Raw genomic sequence first — 25,853 nt, 5'->3', positions numbered from 1 at the left:
AATGAAAAACATTTATTAATATATACCCTAGACCACTCTACAACCGTGTCAAAATGACAAGCAGTAATAAGATTTCTTACAATCAGATTTATAACGTCACTATGAAATAGTTCTACAGTAGCCTAGGGTTCCAATTGGTTGACCGTACAGTACCTAATATATTTTAAATACCGCCTTAAATGTACATGTTTATAAAAAATAAGCCCTTCTTTTGACGACCGGTCTGGCTCAGTTGTTAGTGACCCTGCCCGCTAAGCCGCGGTCCTGCGTCGAATCCCGGTAAGGGCATTTATTTGTATGATGAGCACAGATATTTGTTTTTGAGTCATGGATGTTTTCTATGTGAATAAGTATGTATTTATCTATATATGTAAGTAAGTATAAGTAGTCGATTAGCGCCCATAGTACAAGCTTTGCTTAGTTTGATCTGTGTAAGTTGTCCCCAATATGTATTTATCTTATTATACTTTTAAACGAGCAATTCTTGTATATTTATTTATTTATTTATATATATATTTATTTACACTGACGATCTCGGAAACCGCTCTAACGATTTCGCAGAAATTTGTTATGTGGGGGTTTTTGGGGGTGAAAAATCGGTCTAACTTATCCTTAGGTCCCGGAAAACGCGAATTTTCGAGTTTTCATGCGTTTTTCTTCGCGCGCCATCTCGTGTGCAGTAGTTGTACTGTTAAGACAGAATTCTTTCGGTCGATGTAAGTACTATTTATTGCAAACACTAGATGGCGACACAGGTCAAGGCTAAAACGAATAGAAAAATACACTATTTGAGTTTTTGTGGCGAAATGCGCGCCATCTCGTGTGGAGTAGTTGTGTTGTTAAGGCTGAGAATTCTTTCGCTCGATGTAGGTACTATTCATTTTTGAACTTAGATGGCGACACATGTCAAGGATACCAAAGACCTATATAACTTCGTAAAGACCGATGAAGTCTAAGAAAAAAACGTACCCCAAAACCATACAGCAAAAGGTACGGTGAGCTAGATGGCGATACACCTTTGGGGTACGCTCGGCTAGATGGCGCTAATATTAATATTTGACATTTTAAAACATATCAAGCTAAGAATATGGGCCAAATTGTCAAAACTGAGGTTCAAAAGTTTTAAGCTTGTGTCGAGAGATGGCAGTCTATGCACTGTGATTACACATTTTACTTTGACAGTCATTCTCTATAATACTAGATCCTCTTTGAGGATACGAAACAGAACCGAGCGAAGCTCGGTTGCCCAGATATTAAGTATTTATTTAGCGACGTTACTATCAACACTACCAACAGTCTGATTATCAGATTGGGCAGAAGATAATAAATAATATAAATATTATAGGACATTCTTACACAGATTCCGTATCGGCGCGACAGAGCCAGTTGCATTTTATTTGCTACGAAGTGATAACGATTGTCACTTTGGCTAGGCCAGGTGCGTCTCTTTCAGTGGCAACCCACACTCAGCCCCTCTAGCATAACTTGCCTTGTCGCGCGCGAGTCCATACTTGAAGTCGCACTCGATGTATGGACTCGCGCGCGACAAGGCAAGTTGTGCTGAGGGGTCAGGTGACGCACGTCGTAAGACGCGGAACGCACGTCAGTGGCGCGCCGCCCGAGTGTAATTTAAAAAACGTCTAAAGGAGACGTCCTTTCCCGTCTAAAGGAGACGTTTTTGAAATTACACTCGGGCGGCGCGGCATTGACGTCCGTTCCGCGTCTTACGACGTGCGTCGCCTGAGTGTGGGTCACGCTGGCGTCTGTTCCACGTCTTAACCCTTAAATGCATAGTGATGTATATATGCATCATGCATTTTTGTTAACTCTATTAACAGCATGTCAAAATTCAAATTTGAATAAATCTTTGTCAAGGTCATGCATTTAAGGGTTAAGACATGCGTCGCCTGTGTGTGGATAGTCCCTCACACTTACAGAAAGTGCGAAAAAGACGCAGCGACGCAATAAGCTATAGGTATCACGCTACCGTGCTTTCCCGACAGGTGAGCAAAATACGGGCAGCCTTGTGGTTTTAAACTGCACTGCGCTCTAATCAGCGCCTTTGAGCGTCAAATTCAACGTTTACTTTGACAAAGCTTCAGGATGCACATTCTACATATTTTATTTTACACTTATGACGTGAAACATGGTGAACGTCTTTAAAAACCCGTAGTACTGGGACCGGACTGAAAATAACCACAAAATTAAAATTTTGAAAAAACCCCCAACCGCGACATAGTGGACCGATTTTCATGAAACATGGCTAAGAACACTCCCGACAATCCCGACTAACTCAGCTTTCAGACAAAAAAAACTAAATCAAAATCGGTTCATCCGTTCGGGAGCTACGATGCCACAGACAGACACACACACAGACAGACAGACAAACAGACAGACAGACAGACAGACAGACCCTTCGGAGTGGAAGGTTAGATGGCAGTCGCTTTCGTAAAACTTAGCGTCTACGCCAAATCTTGTCAAAGCGGACCCCAGGCTCCCATGAGCCGTGGCAAATGCCGGGATAACGCAAGGAGGATGATGTAGGTGACAGGTACACGCAAACTCTGACTGAAGAGCTCTCGAAATCCTAGTAGCAGGAAAAAGCCTATATTAGGGTTCCATTTTGTTGTTTTATTATTTAAAAAAAAATCTTACTCCCAAACTGTTATTCGACATTTACAAGGTGTATAGATCTTTAAAACCCTACATAAAAGTCTATTCCCCAAAGTCAGAGTCCGCCGTCTTTCCGCGCAAGCGCGCAGTATCGAAAAAAACTGAAAACGCATTGTTTGGCTCTGTAGCCATGGCAACGCATTGCTATAACGATACTGCGAGCGTGCGCGGGAAGGCTTTGGACTGAGCTGACAGTGCGTTAAAATACGGGAACCATTGTGAATTTCACTAAAGTGATTCAAGAAAACTGTTAAAAACTAAGTGCATGGACGTAGAAAAAGTATTGTATGCAACGGTGTTTAACTGAATCAAAAAATACTCGTGGCGTTTTAATAACAATTTTCGGCTTCGCCTCAAATTGTTACCCACGCCACTCGTCTTTTTTGACCTTCTTTAAACGCCTGTTGCATAAAATACTATTATGATTTTGTTTTAGGAAATATAAGCAAAGACCGATAGTAACCGACTGCACCCTAATAACGACAAATCTCTTTAAACATCTCTTAAACACAACATACAATTTTTTACCATTTTTACATTACAACATTTTCCGTACATAATGGTACCTTTTTTACGCACTAGTGCGAAAAGTGGTTCAGTATGTCAGGTCGAAACTTTGGAGGGCCATCTGCACTGAAAAACGTCGTACGATACACGTGCGAAAAGGAAATTCGTCGATTTCAAACACTCCCTTCGGGCGTGTTTTAATTTATCGCCACTCGTTTCGAACTTCCTTTTTTACGCACTTGTAATGTACTATTATCACCGTAGAAATATAGAAGCATGGTATGGTACCTATAGTAGCGGCGTAACTGGAGGTCGCGGGTTCACATCCTGACCCATACCTATGTACATAAGTATTTCTACCTACATACTCGTATAATAATGTATCACTAGCTTGTCTGTAGCAAGCAAGTTGTATGACAAGCGGCCTGGCCTAGTCGGTAGTGGTGGACCTGGGTTCGAATCCCAGTAAGGGTATTTCATTGTGTGATAAACACAGCCATGGATGTAGTGGTTGTAGTAGTAATCACTTTATTGTGTACAACGGATTTATATACAGTTTACAGGAACAGAGGTACAAAGGCGAACTTATCCCTATAAGGGATCTCTTCCAGTTAACCTCAGATTAGATGAGAGGAACATTAAAGTTTCTAGGAAGATGTTTTCTATGTATATGAGTACCTATGACTATCGTCGCTGAGCACTCATAGTATTAGCTTTTCTTAGTTTGGGGCTTGGTTGATTTGTGTAAGGTGGCCTCCAATATTTATTTTATGTACCTTTCTAAGACCTCCCAATACCTCATTGCCCAATACCAGTTTCTGAGCCACAGAACACCCCACTAGAAGCCAAATGCAAGCGATATTGTTCGAGACGCAAATCACCAATCCTTGCGGGGTGAGGCGGGCGCGCACGGTGCTGCCATTGGTCGTTTCAAATAATGGCGCGCCTTTATGATTAGCAGTAGGGATGGGAATGGGACATGTCTATTATAGACAATGGTACCGGTACCAGTACTGTGGTGAATTTGTTTTGCAACAAATTATAATATTATAATTAAATTATAATAAGGCCTAGTTACCCTTCGGGTTGGAAGGTCAGATGGCAGTCGCTTTCATAAAACTAGTGCCTACGCCAAATCTTGGTAGTAGTTTCCAAAGCGGACCCCAGGCTCCCATGAGCCGTGGCGAATGCCGATGCCGGGATAACGCAAGGAGGATGATAATTGTGATAGCATCTCAATAAAAATCATTCTAGTAACTAATAACTAAACTGTGCATTTTTACTTACGTTTACTAAGTTAAATAACCAACTAAATATTCTAAACTAATCAATGAACTAAATACCACTACAGACTCTACAGATTCTAGATAATTATTCACTATTACAAATCTGCTTTCTTTTATATTTCATAAAATGGTAGCACATGGTACGAACGGCAGTACGAAGTTCCCGCAACAGACATAAACTAACATGGCCCCATGCCTAGTCGTTTACGTGAAAGGGATAGCATATCACATTGTTAACTCGGTAAAGAGGGATGGACGCGCCTCGGCGCCGCTCAGCACAACCATATTGACCAGTATAAATGAACTCCGCGGACAATAAACAATATTCAACAAAATAATTAATTTGACTTAACTGTGGAATGTTGTTCCATCTTTTTTACATGTAGAAGTGTTAGAAGACTTGCCACACCACTTTATGCTGTAAGAGACCATTGTTTGCAACCAAAATTGATTATTTAAGATTTTTTCCCGAGCGGACACGGACACTGTTAGCGGGTCATATACTTGGGCGCTACTGATCGGTGTCGCACGCGTTCAAACTTTTATAAACCTGATTTGTCGTATGCTTGGTGACCGCGAGTCGCCCTGTAAGGGCCATCTTGTTGTATTGATCTGTGTTCTGAGCCCAACAGTGGGACGTATTCAGACTTATTTCTTATTTTAAAAGCACATAACGCCCACGGAACCCTTCTTGGAAAAGTTTTGCACCTTATTTAAATATTGTCTTAGGCTTCGATGCCACTCCGTCAAAATAAGTCCCTCCGAAAAAGGTTACTTATAGAGAGAGAATTCTGTTGCGATCGGATTGTTTTATGAATTCTTTTTTCTTTGTGAATGTATTAAGTTACTTTATTGGGATTGTTAATTTGTAATATTGACTTAATTTTATAGATGTTACAAATAGGAGATCTCTTTTGTACGAGATCTCGGTCATTTTTAGCGAGATTGATCTCGGCCGAAAAATCGACGAGATCTCGCGAGATCAACGAGATTGAACTAAAGGCTTATTCGAAGCTCGCGAAATGACTAGACATGTTTCGTTCGCTAGTTGTAAGTGATTTATATGAACTACTTCATTTAACTGAACTTGCCAACTCGTTAACTCAGTAGAGATCTAGAGATTCAACTCGCTTATTTCGCTCAATAATTTACCTATCTCAGTTCGGAATGACAAATGACAGATTCAGACCGTTTCGAAATAATTCGAAGGGTGTCAGCCAGGGCTATTTGCGTGATTCGCCATTATGGTATTACACTTATGGCTGTGTGTATATTAACCATCTATTTTACGAAATTTCGTGCACAGAGTTTTGTTGGATGTCGAGAGAGCAGAAGCCTACAACATCCTTACTACGACTGTCGTTTGTTAGGAAACCAATAACAATTTCTATTTAACACTCAAAAAATAAAATTATTCAATTTTTTTTACTTCTTTTTTAAATAGTCACACTACTATGTATTATTATATGTTATTATTATATTTTTGACGACCGGTATGGCCTAGCCCAGCGGATAGTGACCCTGACTGCTACGCCGCGGTCTTGGATTCGAATCCCGGTAAGGGCATTTATTTGTGTGATGAACACAGATTTTTGTTCCTGTCATGAATGTTCTCTATGTATCTAAGTACTTGTATATTATTTATTTATTTATTTGTTGACATGTAATATTTTAAGAATATTATGAATAAATGAGTAAGAGTATGAGTATGATTAATGTGATATTGAACGATCTTTTCATCCGACAATTAATTGGCTTTAAAAAATTTTAGGAAAAAATCTGCAATGTAAGCTCAAGGCTTGTGTTGTGGGTACTCAGAGAACGATACATAAATAATTATACTTAAGAGGGGTAGCGAAAATGCGAAAATGGAAAGGAGCCCCCCTTTCAACTTGGGAATTTTAGTTAAAAATACAAGTGTTATTAACTAGATTTATCGAAAAAAAATTGTCCATTAAGAACAACTCAGTCAAAAGATATTTCAAAAAAATCTTTGAAATCGAGGTTCCGCTCTCGACTCTTTCCTCCTTCAAAACTTAATCAATCGGAACGAAATTTGAGAATCTGAATAACAATTTTGGGAGTGCGATGAAATGATGGCAGGAACATTAAACAACAACCGTGTATGGGATACAAATCGGTTTATTTGGATTACATCATTACACGTCGACAAATCTTAGTTTTAGACAATTATAAATTACACGTGTTGCAATCTCTAGATCTAGGTTACGACGAGTGTCAACATGACAGCTCGGTGTTGCTGTTGTATTTTATAAAGGCGGCTATACATTAATGTAGATGGTCGCCACACCAGCCCCCCACGGAGAGAAGTAACCCCCTAGAAATAACAAAAATCGTTGCGTTTGCTAAATGTCACCTTTCGGCCAGATCGTGTGACAGGTGGCAATTGGGTAGCGGCATCCGCGGGAGTTTCAACTGGTTCGTCGGTACGGGTAAATTCAAACCGTGTAGGCTTCATCAGCTGATTACTGGGAGAAATATTCTCGGCTGGCTTGACAATAGGCTTAGGAGCGGGTGTTTCCTTCTGAACGTCTGTTCTAACTGTCGGTTCTGCCGCTCTCGCTTCAATAAAAGCTGGTTTTACTCGGTCGATGCTTACCACGACTTCCCTATTTTTGATGCGGAGTGTCAAGGTTTTACCATCGGTGGACCGAGATACAATTTCGTGTGGGCCAGTATAAGGAGGTTGTAATGGACGGCGAACGGTGTCGTCCCGCAAAAAGACGTGAGTTGCTGATGACAACGCTTTGGAAATGAAAATTGCTGGCTTTGCGTGTCGTGATGCTGGGACAGGCTGCAACGCTGCCATCTTACGTCGGAGCTGAGTGACGTAGTCAGCTGGGTCTTCCATTCTCGTTGGGGCCGGATTCAACATTTCTCCCGGTAAACGCAAACTTTCGCCGTATAACATTTCCGCGGCAGTAGCATTGATGTCTTCTTTAAATGCTGTCCGCATACCCAGCAGGACAAGAGGTAGGGCTTTTACCCAGGAATCAGCGTGGCACATAAGAGCCGCTTTCAGTTGTCGATGGACACGTTCGATCATCCCATTCGCGCACGGGTGGTATGCGGTTGTCCTGATGCGTTTTGAAGAGAAAGTGAGTGTGAGGCGGCGAAATAGGTCTGACTCAAATTGAGTTCCTTGGTCCGTTGTAATTATTGACGGTACACCAAATCGAGACACCCACTCGCGAATGAATGTGTCAGCTACTTCCTCAGCCGTGATAGTGCGCATGGGCCACACTTCCGGCCACCTTGAGACTCTGTCGATGGCCGTCAGGCAGTAGCGAAATTCGTTACACACTGGCAAGGGTCCTACAATATCTATGTGAATATGCTGGAAACGTCCAGATGGCTGGGGAATGTGACCTACTGGTGCTGAGGTGTGACGTGTCACTTTAGTCCGTTGGCATTCGAGACATGACTGGGCCCATCTTCGTACATCGTTTTTAATAGATGGCCAAACATAACGGCTTGTCAGCAATTTAATGGTGGCGCGAACTCCCGGGTGACTGAGATTATGTAACTGTTCAAACGCTGCTCGGCGAAACGAAGGGGTTAAGTAGGGACGAGGCTTCCCTGTTGATACGTCACATTGAATGGAAGTTTCTGTGCCGGGGAGTGTAATTCTGGTAAGTTTAAGGCCAGAATCTCCTTGGCACAATGTCGCGAGATCTTGGTCGGACTCCTGTGAGTAAGCGAGTGCTTTGTAATCGATGTCTAGCGAAATAGCTTCGATGCGCGACATTGTGTCCGCAACCACGTTATCTTCACCTCTGATATATCGAATGTCCGTAGTAAATTGTCCTATAAAAGATAGTTGGTTCAGTTGTGAAGGTGGAAGCTTCTCACGGCGCTGTACGAACGCGTACAGCAGCGGCTTATGATCCGTGTATATAGTTACGTGCTGAACCTCGAGTATGTAGCGAAAATGCTGTACGCTTTCGTACACCGCTAGCAACTCTCTATAATATGCCGGCCACTGCGTCTGCTGGGAGGTCAGTTTCCTGCTGAAGAAAGCGAGAGGGCACCACTGACCGTTTACGAGCTGCTGCAGACAGGATCCAATATGTACACTAGATGCGTCTGTAAAAAGACCAAGAGGAGCACCATAAGTGGGGTGTTGCAAAAGGGTAGCCGTAGACAGGCCCTGCTTGCATTCCTCGAATCTTAGCAAAAGTTCAGGTGTCCATAAGAATGGTTTTGCACCTTTACCGTTTATGGCAGCTACGGCGTCGACAAGAGGAGCCTGTGACTGGGCCGCATGGGGTATGAATCGGCGATAATAATTGATCATGCCGAGAAAACGGCGTACTCCCTGGACAGTCTTTGGAGGGGGAAATCTAGAAGAGCTTGGATTCGATCTTGTGGAGGCTTGGTACCTTCCGAGCTGATTTGGAAACCTAAAAACTTGACTTCCTTAGCACCAAACACACATTTTGACGGATTAATTACTACACCATAATCCTGTAGTCGTTTGAATAATATCTTCAGGTGTTCTTTGTGAAGAGTCTCGTTTGTTGAATATACCAAGATGTCATCAACATAGGGAAATACGAAATCGAGACCCCGCGTGACCTCGTCAATGAATCTTTGAAACGTTTGACCCGCGTTCCTTAACCCGAAGGTCATAAAAGGGAATTCGAAGAGGCCAAACGGGGTGACGATAGCCGTTTTTGGTATATCTTCTTCGGCTACGGGTATCTGATGGTATGCTTTCACCAGATCTATGGTTGAAAAAATTTTTTGCTCCAGCTAGATTATGGGAAAAATCATTAATATGCCGAACAGGGTACCGATCGGGAATGGTCCTGGCGTTTAAAGCCCGATAATCACCGCAGGGGCGCCATGACTCGTCCTTCTTCAAGGCCATATGTAGCGGTGAGGACCAAGCGCTTTGGGATGGCCGAGCAATACCGCTTCGCACCAAATCCTCAAATTCTTTCTTGGCAGCTGTTAGCTTGTGAGGAGCTAAACGGCGTGGACGGGAAGAAAGAGGCGGTCCGTCTGTTGTCTGGATGTGGTGCACTGTATTGTGTTTTATCACACGTGGGAGACCCGGCGGTTTAACAACATCTGGGAACTCAGTGAGCACTTGTGCAAATACTGAATTCGGAAAATTTATGGCTTTTACACTTGAGTGATCCGTAATAGCAACTGAGGCTGCAGCATTTAAACCTGTGGTACCATCGATTAATTTCTTTTTATAACAGTCTGGTAAAAGGTGATAATGCGCCAAAAAATCAGATCCAATGATAGCGGTGCTGACATCAGCGACCACAAAAAGCCAAATAAATTCACGCCGCAGTCCTAAATCCAAGTTAAGTTTTATAGTGCCATAGGTTTTTATGCTGCTGCCATTTGCTGCGCTGAGTTCCCAGCTGGTAGGTTTTCTATATTTCAGCCAGCGTTGTGGGTAACAGCATAAGTCAGATCCAGTATCTATTAAAAACTTTTGGTTTGTGCATTTATCCCTAATGAATAAACGGCGGCCATAACTTTTCAATGTTGAGCAATCAGTAGCCGCGTTTACTGATTGCGGTTGGAGTTTTCCTCCCAGTTGCAAGGAGATATGCATTTGGTGGCTTTGGTGCCATATTTTCTATGATACCAGCATCTCCGAGAGGTTGGGGATCCATTTCGGCTTCTGGTTCTTGAAGAAGATCTGTTGCGGGAGCGGCCTCTGGCTTGAGAGCCAGCAAGGCTGGCCACTTGCATGGTCAGCTGTTCAATGCACTCTTTAAGCGAAGCCATGTCACTTGATGGGCAGGTGTTGTCAATTTTATTAACTTTTGAGGACCCTGGCGACACCTCTATTATATTGTCAGCCAAACCTGCTAACTTTTCAAGCGAAAGATCAGTGTGAGCAGCGAGAATAGCTTGGACATTGGTCGGCAAACGCCTCATCCACAGCTGTCGCAGCAGGGTTTCATCTTTTGTAGTCCCTGCGAGAGAGCGGAGTCGCCTGAGGAAAGTGGAGGGCTTGTTGTCACCAAGTTCTTCCTCACTCACTAGCCTGTCTACCCGTTCTTGCTCTGACACTGCCAGTCTTCTAATCAGCTCCTTTTTTAAAGTTTCATATTTATCTTCTTTAGGCGGATCTAATACCAGGTCTTCTATTTCTCCAATAAGTTTCTGGTCTATAATGCTTATAACATGGCTAAATTTGGTCATGTCAGATGTTATTCCTGCGACATGAAACTGACACTCCGCCTGGGCAAACCATACTTTTGGTTTGTCGGCCCAGAATGGGGGCAATTTTACAGATACTTTGCACACCTTATCTCCGGTGGCAGGTGTTGATGTGGGTTCAGGGTGAACTTGATGTCCCTGTCCCTGCAGCTGAGCTTGTAGTGCTTCATGCCTGCTCTGCAGGTCTGTAAGCTGTTGTCTGAGTTCCTCTGCCGACATGGTTAAGGAAATAAATATGTACTCAAATGCCAATGCCACCACCCAATGACACACACCACACACTATTTTTAGTTAGTACAATAGGCCAATGTTTTTTTAGTACACACCACACAATATTCCAGTTAGTACAATTAAATAGCCAAATGTTATTATAGCAAAATAAACGCACACAAAAAGAAATTAATAACAGGAATGACAATGTATGTAGGCAATTTATGGTTATATGTATATGAGCGTGGTTATACCAAATGCAATGACAATTACTTTGGATATTTTGCAAGGAAAACAAATGCAATCATTCAATAATGGATAAATTAAAATATTTGTACAATTATAGCTAACTTTGTGAATTAAAAACCAAAGCAAGTTACAGGTTATGTTAGGCAATTATGGTTATTATATACATGTAACGGTTGAAATGTTAACTGTCCATAAAACACCAGCTGGATAGTAATGCCCGCACACACAGTAATAAATTCTTGAACGAACAAACTTGGGATTGTCTGAATTAGGTTTAATTGGTATAGTGATTGTATTGTACTTACAGGTTGCAGTCACAGCACGGTTCCTTAAAAAAATAACACTCACTTCAATTTTGAACGCACTTCACCATTTTCGTACTAGTCCGAACTGCCGGCGATGCCGGCGACGAAACATGGAAGTCGTCTCGCGCTGATCCGGGCCGCGTCCTCCTGGTGCTAGTTCCACGCGCCCCGTTGCCTCGGGGCGGTTGTCGGAACAATGAGTAGGCGTAGAATTACACTGCAAGCCCCCAAGAGGCCCTCGATCAGTTCTCGGAAACAGTGTCGCACGCGCATGCAAACCGGGCGCTTCCAATGCGACAAATTCGGTGGTCACCAATTTGGGAGTGCGATGAAATGATGGCAGGAACATTAAACAACAACCGTGTATGGGATACAAATCGGTTTATTTGGATTACATCATTACACGTCGACAAATCTTAGTTTTAGACAATTATAAATTACACGTGTTGCAATCTCTAGATCTAGGTTACGACGAGTGTCAACATGACAGCTCGGTGTTGCTGTTGTATTTTATAAAGGCGGCTATACATTAATGTAGATGGTCGCCACACAATGAAATAATCTATGTCGGACCGTTTAGCTTTTTTGGTTAATTGTTACCAATCTTGAGTATCACACCTTTTTTGCGCCATAATGAAAAAGGCCGTTTTTGGAAATTTTTGAGTGGCTCTAGAATCTTTAAAACGCAGAATATCAAAAAAATCAAAACGGTCCGACACAGATAAAAATAATAACAATCTGAGTTGAAAAATCATTGCTCTACCTTCAAAAACCAGGGAGGAAATAGTCCAGAGCGTTTGTATGGAGAATTGACCCCTACCGTATCGTCTTAACTACTTACAAATACTTTAATATGTACATAGATAATTTTTAAGAAAAAAAAAACCGCCTTCCTTTGGGGTTCTGGTGATAAATACTTTCAAATGTTGGATTATGTTATCAATTCGTCTGTATATTTTTTAATGTTTGTTATTCGATATCTCCGTCATTTCTGAACCAATTTTGAAATCTGGATGATTCTGAAGTACTTACAGATGAGAATGATTATCAGAACGGAACTCTAACCAGGGGCGGCTCACTCTTCATCAGCAGTTCCACTGCACCAAATGTCACTGTTCTGGACGTAAGTGCATGCTGTTCTTATAAAAATACCAAAGTCACTATAAGTGTGCCGTTCAGATTTGAGGAGTTCCGTTCTGACCATCATCAGCAATTCCACTGCACCAAATATCACTGTTCTGGACGTAAGTGCATGCTGTTCTTATAAAAATACCAAAGTCACTATAAGTGTGCCGTTCAGATTTGAGGAGTTCGGTTCTGACCATCATCAGGAGTTCCACTGCACCAAATGTCACTGTTCCGTACGTAAATGCATGCTGTTCCTTTAAAAACACAAAAATCACTATATGTATGCCTTTCAGATTTGAGGAGTTCCCTCGATTTCTCCAGGATCCCATCATCAGAACTGGGTTCTGAGAAAAATGGGACCAATCTGTATGCATATACATTCAATCAAAAAAAAAAATTTCAAAATCGGTCTAGTAACGACGGAGATATCGAGGAACAAACATTAAAAAAAAAACATACAGACGACTTGATAACCCCTTCCTTTGAGATTTGGAAGGCGGTTAAAAACATACATATTTCCTCTCGCGGACGCTCCGGCTGTGGAATGAACTCCCGATGAACTATACAGTATGGGGTTCTTCAAAAAAGGAGTGTACAAGTTTCTAATGGGTCGGCAACGCGCATGTGACACACCTTGAGTTGCAGGCATCCATAGGTTACGGTGACCGCTTTCCATCAGGCGGCCTGTTTGCCACCGAACGTGGTATAAAAAAATACATGACTCAGAAACATATTGGTGCTCACGACACAAATTAATACCCTTACCGGGATTCGAACCCAAGACCATCGGTTTAGCAGGGAGGGTCACTACCTACTGGGCCACTGGAAGCCATCATAGTTTTTAAAATAAGATAAGATAAGAAAAATTTATTTCATAGAAAAATGTCTATAATTAAAACAATAACAGTACTAAGACTTTTGAATGATTCACGATTATTTTCATTAGACTTATATTGACCGGGATATAGACCGTGATTACCTTTTTGATTTTTGTCGAGCTCCCGATATTTCGACGCAGTTGCATGCATCATGATCACGGAAAACTGACGAGGGCACGGATGTTAAAGTTGCATAGACAGCGCGCGATCTACCCTCCTTCAAAAAGTTCCTTTTTCAAAAAGGTAATCACGGTCTATATCCCGGTCAATATAAGTCTAATAACGGGGGGTTACCATGATGTGCTAAAGCCGTTCAGTTTAGGTTGAGAGAGAGAGGGACGGAGCTATGTAACTGCTATAGCTGTGTCCCTTTCTCTCAACCTAAACTGAACGTCTTTAGTACATCATGGTAACCCCCAGTTCTCTTAAATAACGCTTAAAAACTATTTTTTTTTGTTTTGTATGGAAATACCTGCAGGCTACTTTGTCACAGAAAATTAAACGCCATCGGAAAACGCCGGCTTAGACGAAACCACAATCGTTGACGCTAAATGTCGATTGAAACGCAGTCTATAGCTCTGTCGCGCCAATACAAAAGAGCGATAAATATAGCTACAAGAATAGTATCGTAAGCGTTTGTGTAGTTGGGTACGTCTAGGCCTGGGGGCCGATTTTTAACCGACTTCAAAAAAGGAGGAGGTTCTCAATTCGACTGAATGTTTTTTTTTTTTATTTTTTTTTTGTATGTATGTTACTCGATATCTCCGAGAATCGTGGACCGATTTTCAAAATTTTTTTTTTGATCGAACTGGTATAACCCCGAGATGGTCCCATTGGCACCAAGTCAGGGTCTGATGATGGGATCCTGGAGAAATCGAGGGAACTCTTCAAATGTTATAGGCACATGTAATGTTTTTAGTCTATTTTTCAAAGGTACACCAGTATTTACGTCTGATGGTAATAATTTTATGTGGCTGAGCTGATGATGGAAGGTCAACTCCTCAATGGTTAGGAGTTTAAGGATAATTCTTTCACTACTGTACATGTATTCGGACTGATACATATAATATCACTAGGAACCACTAAAAATCAACTGAGCTGATGATGGAAGGTCAACTCCTCAATGGTTAGGAGTTAAAGGATAATTCTTTCACTACTGTACATGTATTCGGACTGATACATATAATATCACTAGGAACCACTAAAAATCAACAAATAAATAAACTTTTTAACAAAAAATAAAACCGCCTTCAAAAATAAGCGCGTTAAAAAACACGGAGAAACTAAAAAGCCAAAAATAATAAACCTTTCCATTCAGATTTCTTATCGTATTGCAATAAGCTAAACATCCAAATTATAAACAAATCAATTATTTTTGGAGTCGGTACCAGCCTGTGTATGGTTGGGTGGGGCAAACAGGCAATAGCAAGGCGACGAACAGGTCTGGTACCGACTACAAAAATAATTGATTTGTTTATAATTTGGATGTTTAGCTTATTGCAATACGATAAGAAATCTGAATGGAAAGGTTTATTATTTTTGGCTTTTTAGTTTCTCCGTGTTTTTTAACGCGCTTATTTTTGAAGGCGGTTTTATTTTTTGTTAAAAAGTTTTTGAATATCACGGCGTTCGAATTCAGAAAATTGTCACTAAAAATAATAGGCAATCACCGTTTTCAAACGGTATTTTAGTGACAGTGAGACTCAAAAATCGGCCCCCTGTTCTGGTCTATGTCATCCTTAAAGAAGAAGAGGTAGTCATCTCAGGCTCAACCATATAATAATAATTCATATTATATGTCATATGCATTTTAAATACAACAAACAGATAGACAGACAGACAGACAGACACGTCAAACTTATAACACCCAGACGTTTTTGCTTCGGGGTAGCAATGCACGGTCGAGAAGTTTCCAAAGATGCAGAACATTCCTCATGAGAATTTTCGGTAACTTCTGAGAATGTTCTCGAGAACGAGAATTTATCAGAATACTTACTAACTTCGTAGTTTAATAATTTCGTCGAACTCAGCAAGTCAAGACGTGATCCCGTGGTAGTGCGCTGGCTTCGTATGCCGATGTTCTCAGGTTCGATCCTGACAGCGATCTTTTTTTTTTGTATATACATATATGTATTGTCATGACCAAAAACAGGCATTAAGAAATAATAGTTCGGTACCTAATTTAAAAAAGTCATGACTAAAACTGTGAAGTCTGAAAGTCGAAATGTTCCCTGAAGTATAGTGAGAATTTAAGCAACTTATAGTGAGAATTTAGGTAACTTATCACTTATCAACAAAATAACTAACTGTAATCACAGAATATATAATAGTACAAGTACAGAAGGCCCACTGCTTTGATGTTCACGAAATGCCGCCTTTTTAAATACCTACAAAATTCTTACAAAGAAACGAGCCGCACGTGCGCGGCGCCCGGCGATAGGGTTACCTATGATTCAAACGAATTATTACTCACATAAAATGTTATACTATTATATTCAAGTCTTGGTTACTTTCTAGGTATACATATATACTGTATTTATATATTTTTGTTCGTTCCAACATCACAAGCCTTATTGAACTTTTCTGTGGGACTTAATCAGTAGTAGATCTGTGTAAGAATGTCCTATGGTATTTATTTTATTCAATATGTCTATTTAACTAAGTATTATGAGCCATTCCACACGCGGACATCGCTTAAAAAACCTCGCGACGTAAAGTAACAATAGAAAGTGCGAACGTGCATTCCGTGAGAACGCGCGCCACCCCTGAGTAGGCCGCGAACTCGCGGCCGCCAGGATGTACTTGTAGCGCGGCGATAGAATCGCGGAGTGAGCCGCCCCTGCTGTAATAGACAATATTATACCTATAATAACATATAGTTTTATATTATGCCCATTTAAACATTATTTCAAGTATATTCTCTTGTTTAAATAATAAATTGCATGTTGCGGGAATGTTCTGCGAACATTCTCAAGAATGTTTCCGCTTTTTGGAATGTTCTGCAATTTCTACATTACTACTTCGGGGATTTGAAAAGAAGAAGGTAAGAGCAGCACTACCTTGCTGTTTACATAAAATAGGCAACGGTTGTCGATTCGCGGAAAACCACCAGCAAAACTAACAAATCTATGTAAATATTCGCCGCATGCTCCATCAAAACTGCCGGATTATCGGATTGGTCCGGATCACTGTAATCCGGCGTTCGGCTGAGTAAATAGTCTGGCGAATCACCTGAGTTGTTGATTGCCGGATTTTTGTGTGCTGAAAGTGTTTATTGTGTGTTTTTCCCGTAGTATAGACAGTACAGGCTACATATTTTTGGATTTAAATACGGAACGGCAGGAAAAAATGTTCAGGTATGTCAATATAAAATCACAGAAAAGATGAGAATTCAGAATCGACCGTATGTATTCTCCATCTTACTAACAATCCATACTAATATTATAAATGTGAAAGTATGTGTCTGTTTGTTTGTCCGTCTTTCACGGCAAAACGGAGCGACGAATTGACGCGATTTTTTAAGTAGAGATAGTTGAAGGGATGGAGAGTGACATAGGCTACTTTTTGTCTCTTTCTAACGCGAGCGAAGTCGCGGGCAAAAGCTAGTAAGTAATATATTAACATACACTACACAAAAGGACCGCTCCAAAACGTCACCTCACGATTTTAAAGTAAAGCTATAACTGTAACCTCTCCTATGTATAAGGTACTAGTCCCACCAAAAAGCGAGGAAGCTATGAGCTATTAGCTATAATAACCTAACCTAACCACAAAATTAAAATTTTGAAAAAACCCCCGACCGCGACATAGTGGACCGATTTTCATGAAACAGGGCTAAGAACACTCCCGACTAACTCAGCTTTCAGACAAAAAAAACTAAATCAAAATCGGTTCATCCGTTCGAGAGCTACGACGCCACAGACAGACACACACACGGACAGACAGACAGACAGACAGACAAACAGACAAACAGACAAACAGACAGACAGACAGACAGACAGACATACACACAGACAGACACGTCAAACTTATAACACCCCTTCGTTTTTGCGTCGGGGGTTAAAAATGAACAAAAGATAGTCGCCCCGTGTAAATGAAAGAGACGCAATGATAGCGCGGGCGAGCTATAGAACAGTTGGTAGCCGAGCTATGAACTACAAATCGCGCGCTCTCTCTTTTTAACCCCCGATGCAAAAACGACGGGGTGTTATAAGTTTGACGTGTCTGTCTGTCTGTCCGTCTGTCTGTCTGTCTGTGGCATCGTAGCTCCCGAACGGATGAACCGATTTAGATTTAGTTTTTTTTATTTGAAAGCTGTGTTAGTCGGGAGTGTTCTTAGCCATGTTTCATGAAAATCGGTCTACTATGTCGCGGTCGGGGTTTTTTTTCAAAATTTTAATACTACTCCGCTACTAATAAATAAGTATACTAGCTTTTGATCGCATCTTCGCTAGAGTTAAATTCGAAAAAGGCGGAATGCTCCGTACAAACTTCCACCCCCATTCTAGGAAAGTAGGGGGTTAAAAATCTCTTTTCAAAAAGTAGCCTATGTCACTCTCCATCCCTTTAACTATCTCCACTTAAAAATACACTTAAATTCGTCGCTCCATTTTGCCGTGAACGGACGAACAAACGGACACACATACTTTCCCATACAATATTAAGTAAGTAAAACCGGCCAAGAGCGTGTTGGGCCACGCTCAGTGTAGGGTTCCGTAGTTTTCCGTATTTTTCTCAAAAACTACTGAACTTATCAAGTTCAAAACAATTTTCCTAGAAATTCTTTATAAAGTTCTACTTTTGTAATTTTTTTCATATTTTTTAAACATACGGTTCAAAAGTTAGAGGGGGGGGGGACGCACTTTTTTTTCCTTTAGGAGCGATTATTTCCGAAAATACTAATATTATCAAAAAACCATCTTAGTAAACCCTTATTCATTTTTAAATACCTATCTAACAATATATCACACGTTGGGGTTGGAATGAAAAAAAATATCAGCCCCCACTTTACTTGTAGGGGGAGTACCCTAATAAAACATTTTTTTCCATTTTTTATTTTTGCACTTTGTTGGCGTGATTGATGTATATATTGGTAGCAAATTTCAGCTTTCTAGTGCTTACGGTTACTGAGATTATCCGCGGACGGACGGACGGACGGACAGACAGACATGGCGAAACTATAAGGGTTCCTAGTTGACTACGGAACCCTAAAAAGGCGGAATGCTCCGTACAAACTTCCACCCCCATTCTAGGAAAGTGGGGGGTTAAAAAGAGACAAAAAGTAGCCTATGTCACTCTCCATCCCTTTAACTATCTCCACTTAAATTCGTCGCTCCATTTTGCCGTGAACGGACGAACAAACGGACACACATACTTTCCCATACAATATTAAGTAAGTAAGAATGGAAGTATATGGATTAGTACGGTATAGGCACATCTCGGACACTGGCGATCAAATATATATGAAAGAGGCGCGTTCCCAGCACACATTCTAAGCTCGTGTAGGTGAACGCGTACCATGCTTGTATGAGTGAAATATGACAGGTCGACTGTTCGCGTTTTTGACAAGCGGTAACTGTAAGGTAACCGAGAGGGGGTGGGCGGCACTTTCAGCGGGAGCGGGAGTGGCCATACTGTACGATAGTACTCTTTATTATACTGTGGTATAGATGAAAAACTTAGTGAGTGACGTGTTCGAATAGGCGTTTGTTTTGTTTGTGTTACTAATTTTAAATATGTGTTCTCTATTCGAACACGTCACTCACACATACAACAGGTGATTTTCTTAAGTTTTCACCTATAGTTTGGTAGTTTCCCAACTTTTATAAGGGGCAGTGTAGAAGTATCGTAAGTAGCAAGTGACAAAATGGCTATTTGATAAAGAATTCAGAAACAGTAATGCTTCGTCCAAGTTTGCTCTCCTTTGTTTGCCGTTTTCGCAGAATTTATGGTCGTTAGCACAGAAATCACGATAATGCAGAACTGTGACTCCGACGAGCTAAACTACAGATGTAGTGCGAAAAGATTTGCCTTCGTATTGTTACAGAAACGTACGAACGTGTCATGCTATTTCAGTCAGTCTTAGTACAAAATGTACTGCCATTGACTGAGCTAGCATGACAAATACGAACGTTTCCGGAAAAATACGAAGGATCCCTTTTAGCACTAGATCTGTAACTATTTTGGTTCAGTGGTCAAAAGTGAAGTTTAGCCTCCGAAATGACAGATCGTTCCCGTCCTGATATCGCGCAAGCTTTTAGTTGCACGTTACTGACTTGAAGCTGACGCAGGTCCGCCGCCACACTGTCCTCCCAGCGATATAATATAATAATAGTTGATGGGTGTTTTTCAAAATAAATGTCGAAAATAGAAATTCACTAGATCTACGGGCCGATTTTTGAGTCTCACGCGTTCGAATTCAGAAAATTGTCACTGAAAATAATTAGCAAGTCACCGTTTTCAACCGGTATTTTAGTGACAAAATCCCGTATACGAGATTCAAAAATCGCCCTCCTGGACGTGTTGGGGCTCATTCCTTTCACAATCACGAGCTGATTCTTGGTTAAACGAACACTTAAAAGAGTTTATCTAGTTTTCTCTCTTTCTTGCAGGACACACAAGGTTCTGCATTACATAGTCTCTGTTGCTATATGTTTTAGGCAGGGTAAGTATTTGAGCAGGCCTTAACGATTGTGTAAATACCGACCCCCTTTTGAATTCATAAAATCTCACCAGTTTTGAAAATGACATTCAACTTATTTATTAAATAATGTGTTACGAGAGGAAACCGAAAATTTTAACCACGCACTTCTGAAGCCAAAATTAATAGTTACAGGACAGTTAAACCAAATTACGCAAAAAATCGTTTGGTTCCATCACCGAAAAGGGACTGGCATATCAAATGACATTTCGCACATGAGTTCTAAAAACTCATTGGTAAGATCGGGGTATTACAGACCAAAAGCAGAACAATAGTAATGAGTCACCGCCTGTTTTTTACAATCCTGAGACTAGTTGTCATGGCAGGTGTCCGATAGTCTCCCCCCATATACCATTATCCAGTCCATCCAACTTGCACAACAATAGCCTATGACCTTAGTTCCCATCGCAGCACAAAAGTGCTGCACTGAAATAGTCTTTACACCTGGCGGGGACCATCTCCGGATGTATCATATTGTGCGCTCGGGGATGGTATCCGCCACGTGTATCCCTTGCCTCTAGATTAAAGTGTCTAAAAGGGCCTCTGCGCTGTTGGCTTCGGCCCCACGCACGCCTCCCAAAAGTCCGGGACCCCATGGTCCCGAGAACTGGAAAGGACATACACATAATAATAATAAGTTCTACATGAAATCTCGTGAAAGCCGAGAAGGACAAGTCCAGTAAGTACCTAGACTTGGCTCACGAGATAACCGCCATGTGGGATGTTGATTCAACGATCATTGTTCCGATAGTCGTTTCAGCGAACGGTCTCATAGCGAAGAGTCTCGACCAACATCTTAAGAGACTCTCGCTTGGTGGCTGGATCAAGGGCCAGATGCAGAAGGCGGTGATCTTGGACACGGCGCGGATAGTCCGACGGTTCCTCTCTCTGCAGCCCTAACCACCGGCAGCTTGGGCCCTGCCCCGCTGCTGGCGGCACCCTGGGTTAGGTTTTTTATAATATGTTTATATGTTTTTATATTGTTTTGTAAATGTTTTTATATTTTATTTTTATATACATATTGTAAAAAACCTAGTAGCCTAGAGAATGAAAATAAATACTGAGAATAATAAGTTCTACATGACATCAAAGCTCTCCAAACGGCCTCTACGTGTTGGATCTATTATATATCCCCACTAGGGATGTTACGAATATTTGCATTCGCATTCGCATATGCGAAAGATTCGCATTCTTTTAAACATTTGCATTGACATTCGCATTCGCTTCAAACGATGCGAATGCGAATGTGTGCAAGTCGCAGCTTGTTCCTCGCCCGCGCCGGCCGCTCCAATTGCTACTTGTCGACTGTCGACTCGCGCATGCGCAGATAGGTCAAATTCGTACGGCGTGAAGTTCGTACTCGGCATTTTGACCAATAGTAAGCATTTTAATTTTTTTACCTAGCGGGTTGTTGGTGATTGCTTGGTTTTTATTTTGGTTTTTTATGAAATTCAGCGATATTCGCATTCGCATTCGCACATTCGCATTCGCGAATGTGACACATGCGACATTCGTGACATCCCTAATCCCCACACACGCCTTATACCTCTAAATGACCGGGCTCGAAAGATCCGAGAGTTTTAAACGGAGATACAAATAATAATAATGATTATACTTTATTCGTCGCTTAGCACTCATAGTAGAAGCTTTGCTTAGTTTGGGGCTAAGTTGATCTGTGTAAGGACTGTAAGGTGTCCCCAATATTTATTTATTTATTTTTATTTTATTTATTGTGCACCACTTATTAAAAAAAAAAACAATCTAAATGTTCTACGTGCTATAAACGTTAACCTCACGTTTCACGTCAAAAAATAAAAAGGTGCTACGGAGAATTGAACATAACGTCTACGACTCTACAGCGTTGCAAATTGTGCTACGCGCACGTGCAACATGGTTTAAACTGCTTTTTTATTCCTTAAGGAGTACGAGATTTTACCAATATAGTACATTACGATACAAGTGCGTAAAAAAGGAAGTTCGAAACGAGTGGCGATAAATTAAAACACGACCGAAGGGAGTGTTTTAAATCGACACGTTTTCGCACGTGTATCGTACGACGTTTTTCAGTACAGATGGCCCTCCGAAGTTTCGACCTGGCATATATTAATGAACCACTTCTCGCACTAGTGCGTAAAAAAAACACCATCTGTACTGAAAAAGACGTTTCATGGCATACCACGTACTATAAGAATGGTCGAGCTTATTAGAAATTTGTATTGTATTGCAATTATTGCCTGTCTGTTGATTCTGTTTCAGGATCGTGTTGGGTACCTAAAACAAAAAAGAAAGAATAAGAATCGTTTTATTTGCCAAAAACAGTAGAATACAATATTACTATTTAAAATAAATTGCAAGCAACTATAACATAAAATAATACTAAAACTAAAATTAAATAAAAACCTGAGCGAGCAATGGCAAATGGGTTCCAGTTTCAGCATGTGCTAGGATTGGTAGCCTGGCGCTGGTTTTCAAACTGGTCTCTGATACTTGAGTAGAGAATACTTTGTTATGTCATAGAAACCATAGATGGCCAACGTTAGTGTCGAGTCTTAGAGCGTTTAGACGATGTAGGAAGGATTTGAAAGACAAAAATCAAATATGACGATGGCCTACATCCGATATCGGATCGGATAGTGTGAAAACGCACTTACGGACGCGATCGGTCCTTTTAACACCTAAAATGTGTTGGGGATATTACCAGGTTGATGATGAAAACTATTACTTGTACCATCACATTTACTTTATTCACTTATAACAAACATATTAACAACCAATTTACAATAAATAATTCAAGACTTCTTCACTACTACTCGTCTGTACTCGAACTGGCCACCGTCACTGCTTGTCCGCCATTTTTATAACATTCCAACATGGCGGAAACCCAGTGACTACTATTAGTCAATTGATATTCTTTAATACTTTCATCATAAATGACAGTAAGATAAATCAAAATAAGGCATTAATAAATAATTACTCTAACAGCTCGGCCATCCTGTTCGAGGCGAGACCCTTCGCCAAAACTTAATGTGAAATAATTCAAAAGAAAGACAATATCAGTTTATACAAGAAAGATTATAAAAGTGTAGTATAATATGCATTTGAAATAATTCTTAAACAATAGAAATACAAAACATCACTTCACTTCATACCGATACCTTTACCACATAATTACGATATGCTATAAAATGGATTTTTAAATATTTCCATAAATCTTATCAAGAAATATAGGCCCGTGAAAAATAAATATATGAATAACATTAACTTCGATACAATTAAATTAATTAAATTAATTACATCTAATTAAATTCATTACATCCAATTGAATTCATTACATCTAATTAAATTATGATAATTAAATTAATTTCACAAGTTATAAACATATTTAAGTAAACAATGCAACACTTCATTTCACACTTCACTCGCGAAACAAGCAAAAAGAACATATTTACACGGTTTTATGACATCACCACCTTATCACACGATTGAATGAAATTCCCGTGCCGCCACGGGCTTCGGCAACATGATGTACCCGTCCGCTGCAACAGCATGATGGGCCACCCAAGCTCTGTCAGCCTGGATAGTGCTGCCGATGCTGCTCATCACGGACGCCGGACATTGCGCCGCCAGACGCAAGCTCGCATACCATGCCAGCGTATGAGGACCCACGGTGGACGATCGAAACAGAGGTATCTTTACCCTGACCCTCTCACCTGGGCACTCCTGGGTCGGAAGTGAATCTACACCCCGACCCTCTCACCTGGGCACTCCTGGGTGGTAAACGAATACCAGACCCTGGCCCTTTCACCTGGACGCTCCTCGGTCCTTGATCTGAAACTTGCAACACTTTCTTTAGGAACATAATTTCGACTGTCTTCGAAATTATGGTAAAACGATTATGGTTCGGTAATCAATTCAATAAGTCATAATGTATCGATAGTCGTTATGATTAATTAAATTATTGTCATCGCCTATTAATATATCTACTGTTTATATATACTGAGTATATTCAAGATTTTTCAGATGTATATATCATACACATTTACAGAATCTTTAAATACTCAAATGACCTGTCAATAAAATATCGCGCCTAGTTAATATTTACCATTTGTAACGTAAACATATTATATTACGCAACCATTTAAGACTAATCGCAAGTACACGACTACGGTGTAGGTCCTTATTATTATTATTTTTATCCTGTTATTATTATTATTATTTTAGGTACTAGCTAAGATTGATGCAATAGTATGCCGAAATAGAAAAACTCTTTGTACATATACTATTTAGGTTACAGGTCAACAATAGCGACACCCGTCAGACATTATATACATAATCTCTTTTTTTTTTATATATACCGTGTCGTATGAAAAACCAAATACGATATCCGACGTATCTTTATTCGCGCTGATTACAAGCCGCAAGTGGTAAGCAATTCATTTAATTATCAAAAGATCTATTCACACATAAAGCAAGTATATATTTTCTTTTCATGAAGAGCTATCGCGAATTTAAAGACAAAAGATTATTAATGTTTGCTCTCTAGATTTCAAATTGCACATTTTCAATTTATTTCTTTTATCTATGAAAGGGAAACTAGTCGTTAGTAACGATTTTATTTTAAATCTAATAGGTCTCTTCATAACCGATACAAAGTTTAAGTACTTCACTTTTAATATTTTACGAGCTAAACCTGCTAGGTATTAAGTTTTATATGTTATCAATAAAGGCTCTTTTTTTGTTACTTTATTCTTGATCACCTAAGACTATAAAACATGTAAAGAACTGGATACACGTATTACAAGTAGCCAAAAGATAAATATGTAATTATTGCTGTACTGCTTTATCCAATCAAAAGTCGCAAATAATATACATTCTGATATTAAGGCACAGTCATTTATGTTGTACTTTTATATTAATGTTTCATGTATTTATAAAGGTTGAAATGAAAGTCTTTCACGTTCATCAACGTGCTTAAATGTTATGCACGTATATCCACGCGCTTTGAATCTCGCACGTTCATCCACGCGCTTTAAATCTCGCACGTTCATCCACGCGCTCTAAATCCCGCACGTCCATCCGCGTGCGTCAACCATATTCCACAAGATACGATTCATTGTGCAATACCCTGGCTCAAGTCATTATTTTATACTGGGGCCAAAATACTCGAGTTTACGCGTACATATGACTCTATGACCTACATATGACTGACTCTACATATGACTGACTCTACATATGACTGACTCTACATATGACTGACTCTACATATGACTGACTCTACATATGACTGACTCTACATATGACTGACTCTACATATGACTGACTCTACATATGACTGACTCTACATATGACTGACTCTACATATGACTGACTCTACATATGACTGACTCTGCATATGACTGACTCTGCATATGACTGACTCTACATATGACTGACTCTACATATGACTGACTCTACATATGACTGACTCTACATATGACTGACTCTACATATGACTGACTCTACATATGACTGACTACATATGACTGACTCTACATATGACTGACTCTACATATGACTCTACATATGACTCTACTTATGACTCTACATATGACTCTACATATGACTCTACATATGACTCTACATATGACTCTACATATGACTCTACACATGACTCTACATATGACTCTACATATGACTCTACATATGACTCTACATATGACTCTAC

At 40.4% G+C, this 25,853-nt stretch overlaps 2 protein-coding genes across 2 annotated transcripts in view; both read right to left on the bottom strand.

Annotated features, from left to right (window-relative positions):
• The window catches only part of LOC125240618, a 329,570-nt gene that overhangs the window by 116,119 nt on the left and 187,598 nt on the right, over nucleotides 1-25,853 (bottom strand). The window lies entirely within an intron of this gene.
• On the bottom strand, nucleotides 10,017-10,898 carry LOC125241518. The gene has a single exon (XM_048150039.1). The coding sequence runs from the start codon at nucleotides 10,896-10,898 to the stop codon at nucleotides 10,017-10,019; it is 882 nt and encodes a 293-aa protein (XP_048005996.1).

This window comes from Leguminivora glycinivorella, chromosome Z (assembly GCF_023078275.1).
Source record: "Leguminivora glycinivorella isolate SPB_JAAS2020 chromosome Z, LegGlyc_1.1, whole genome shotgun sequence".
NCBI classification, from domain to species: domain Eukaryota; kingdom Metazoa; phylum Arthropoda; class Insecta; order Lepidoptera; family Tortricidae; genus Leguminivora; species Leguminivora glycinivorella.
Note: the sequence above shows the minus strand (reverse complement) of the source record. Positions and strands in the feature narration are given on the sequence as shown.

Bases quoted from the DNA above. Each gene is read 5' to 3' on its own strand.
- LOC125241518 (XM_048150039.1), bottom strand. From the start codon at position 10,898: ATGTCGGCAGAGGAACTCAGACAACAGCTTACAGACCTGCAGAGCAGG.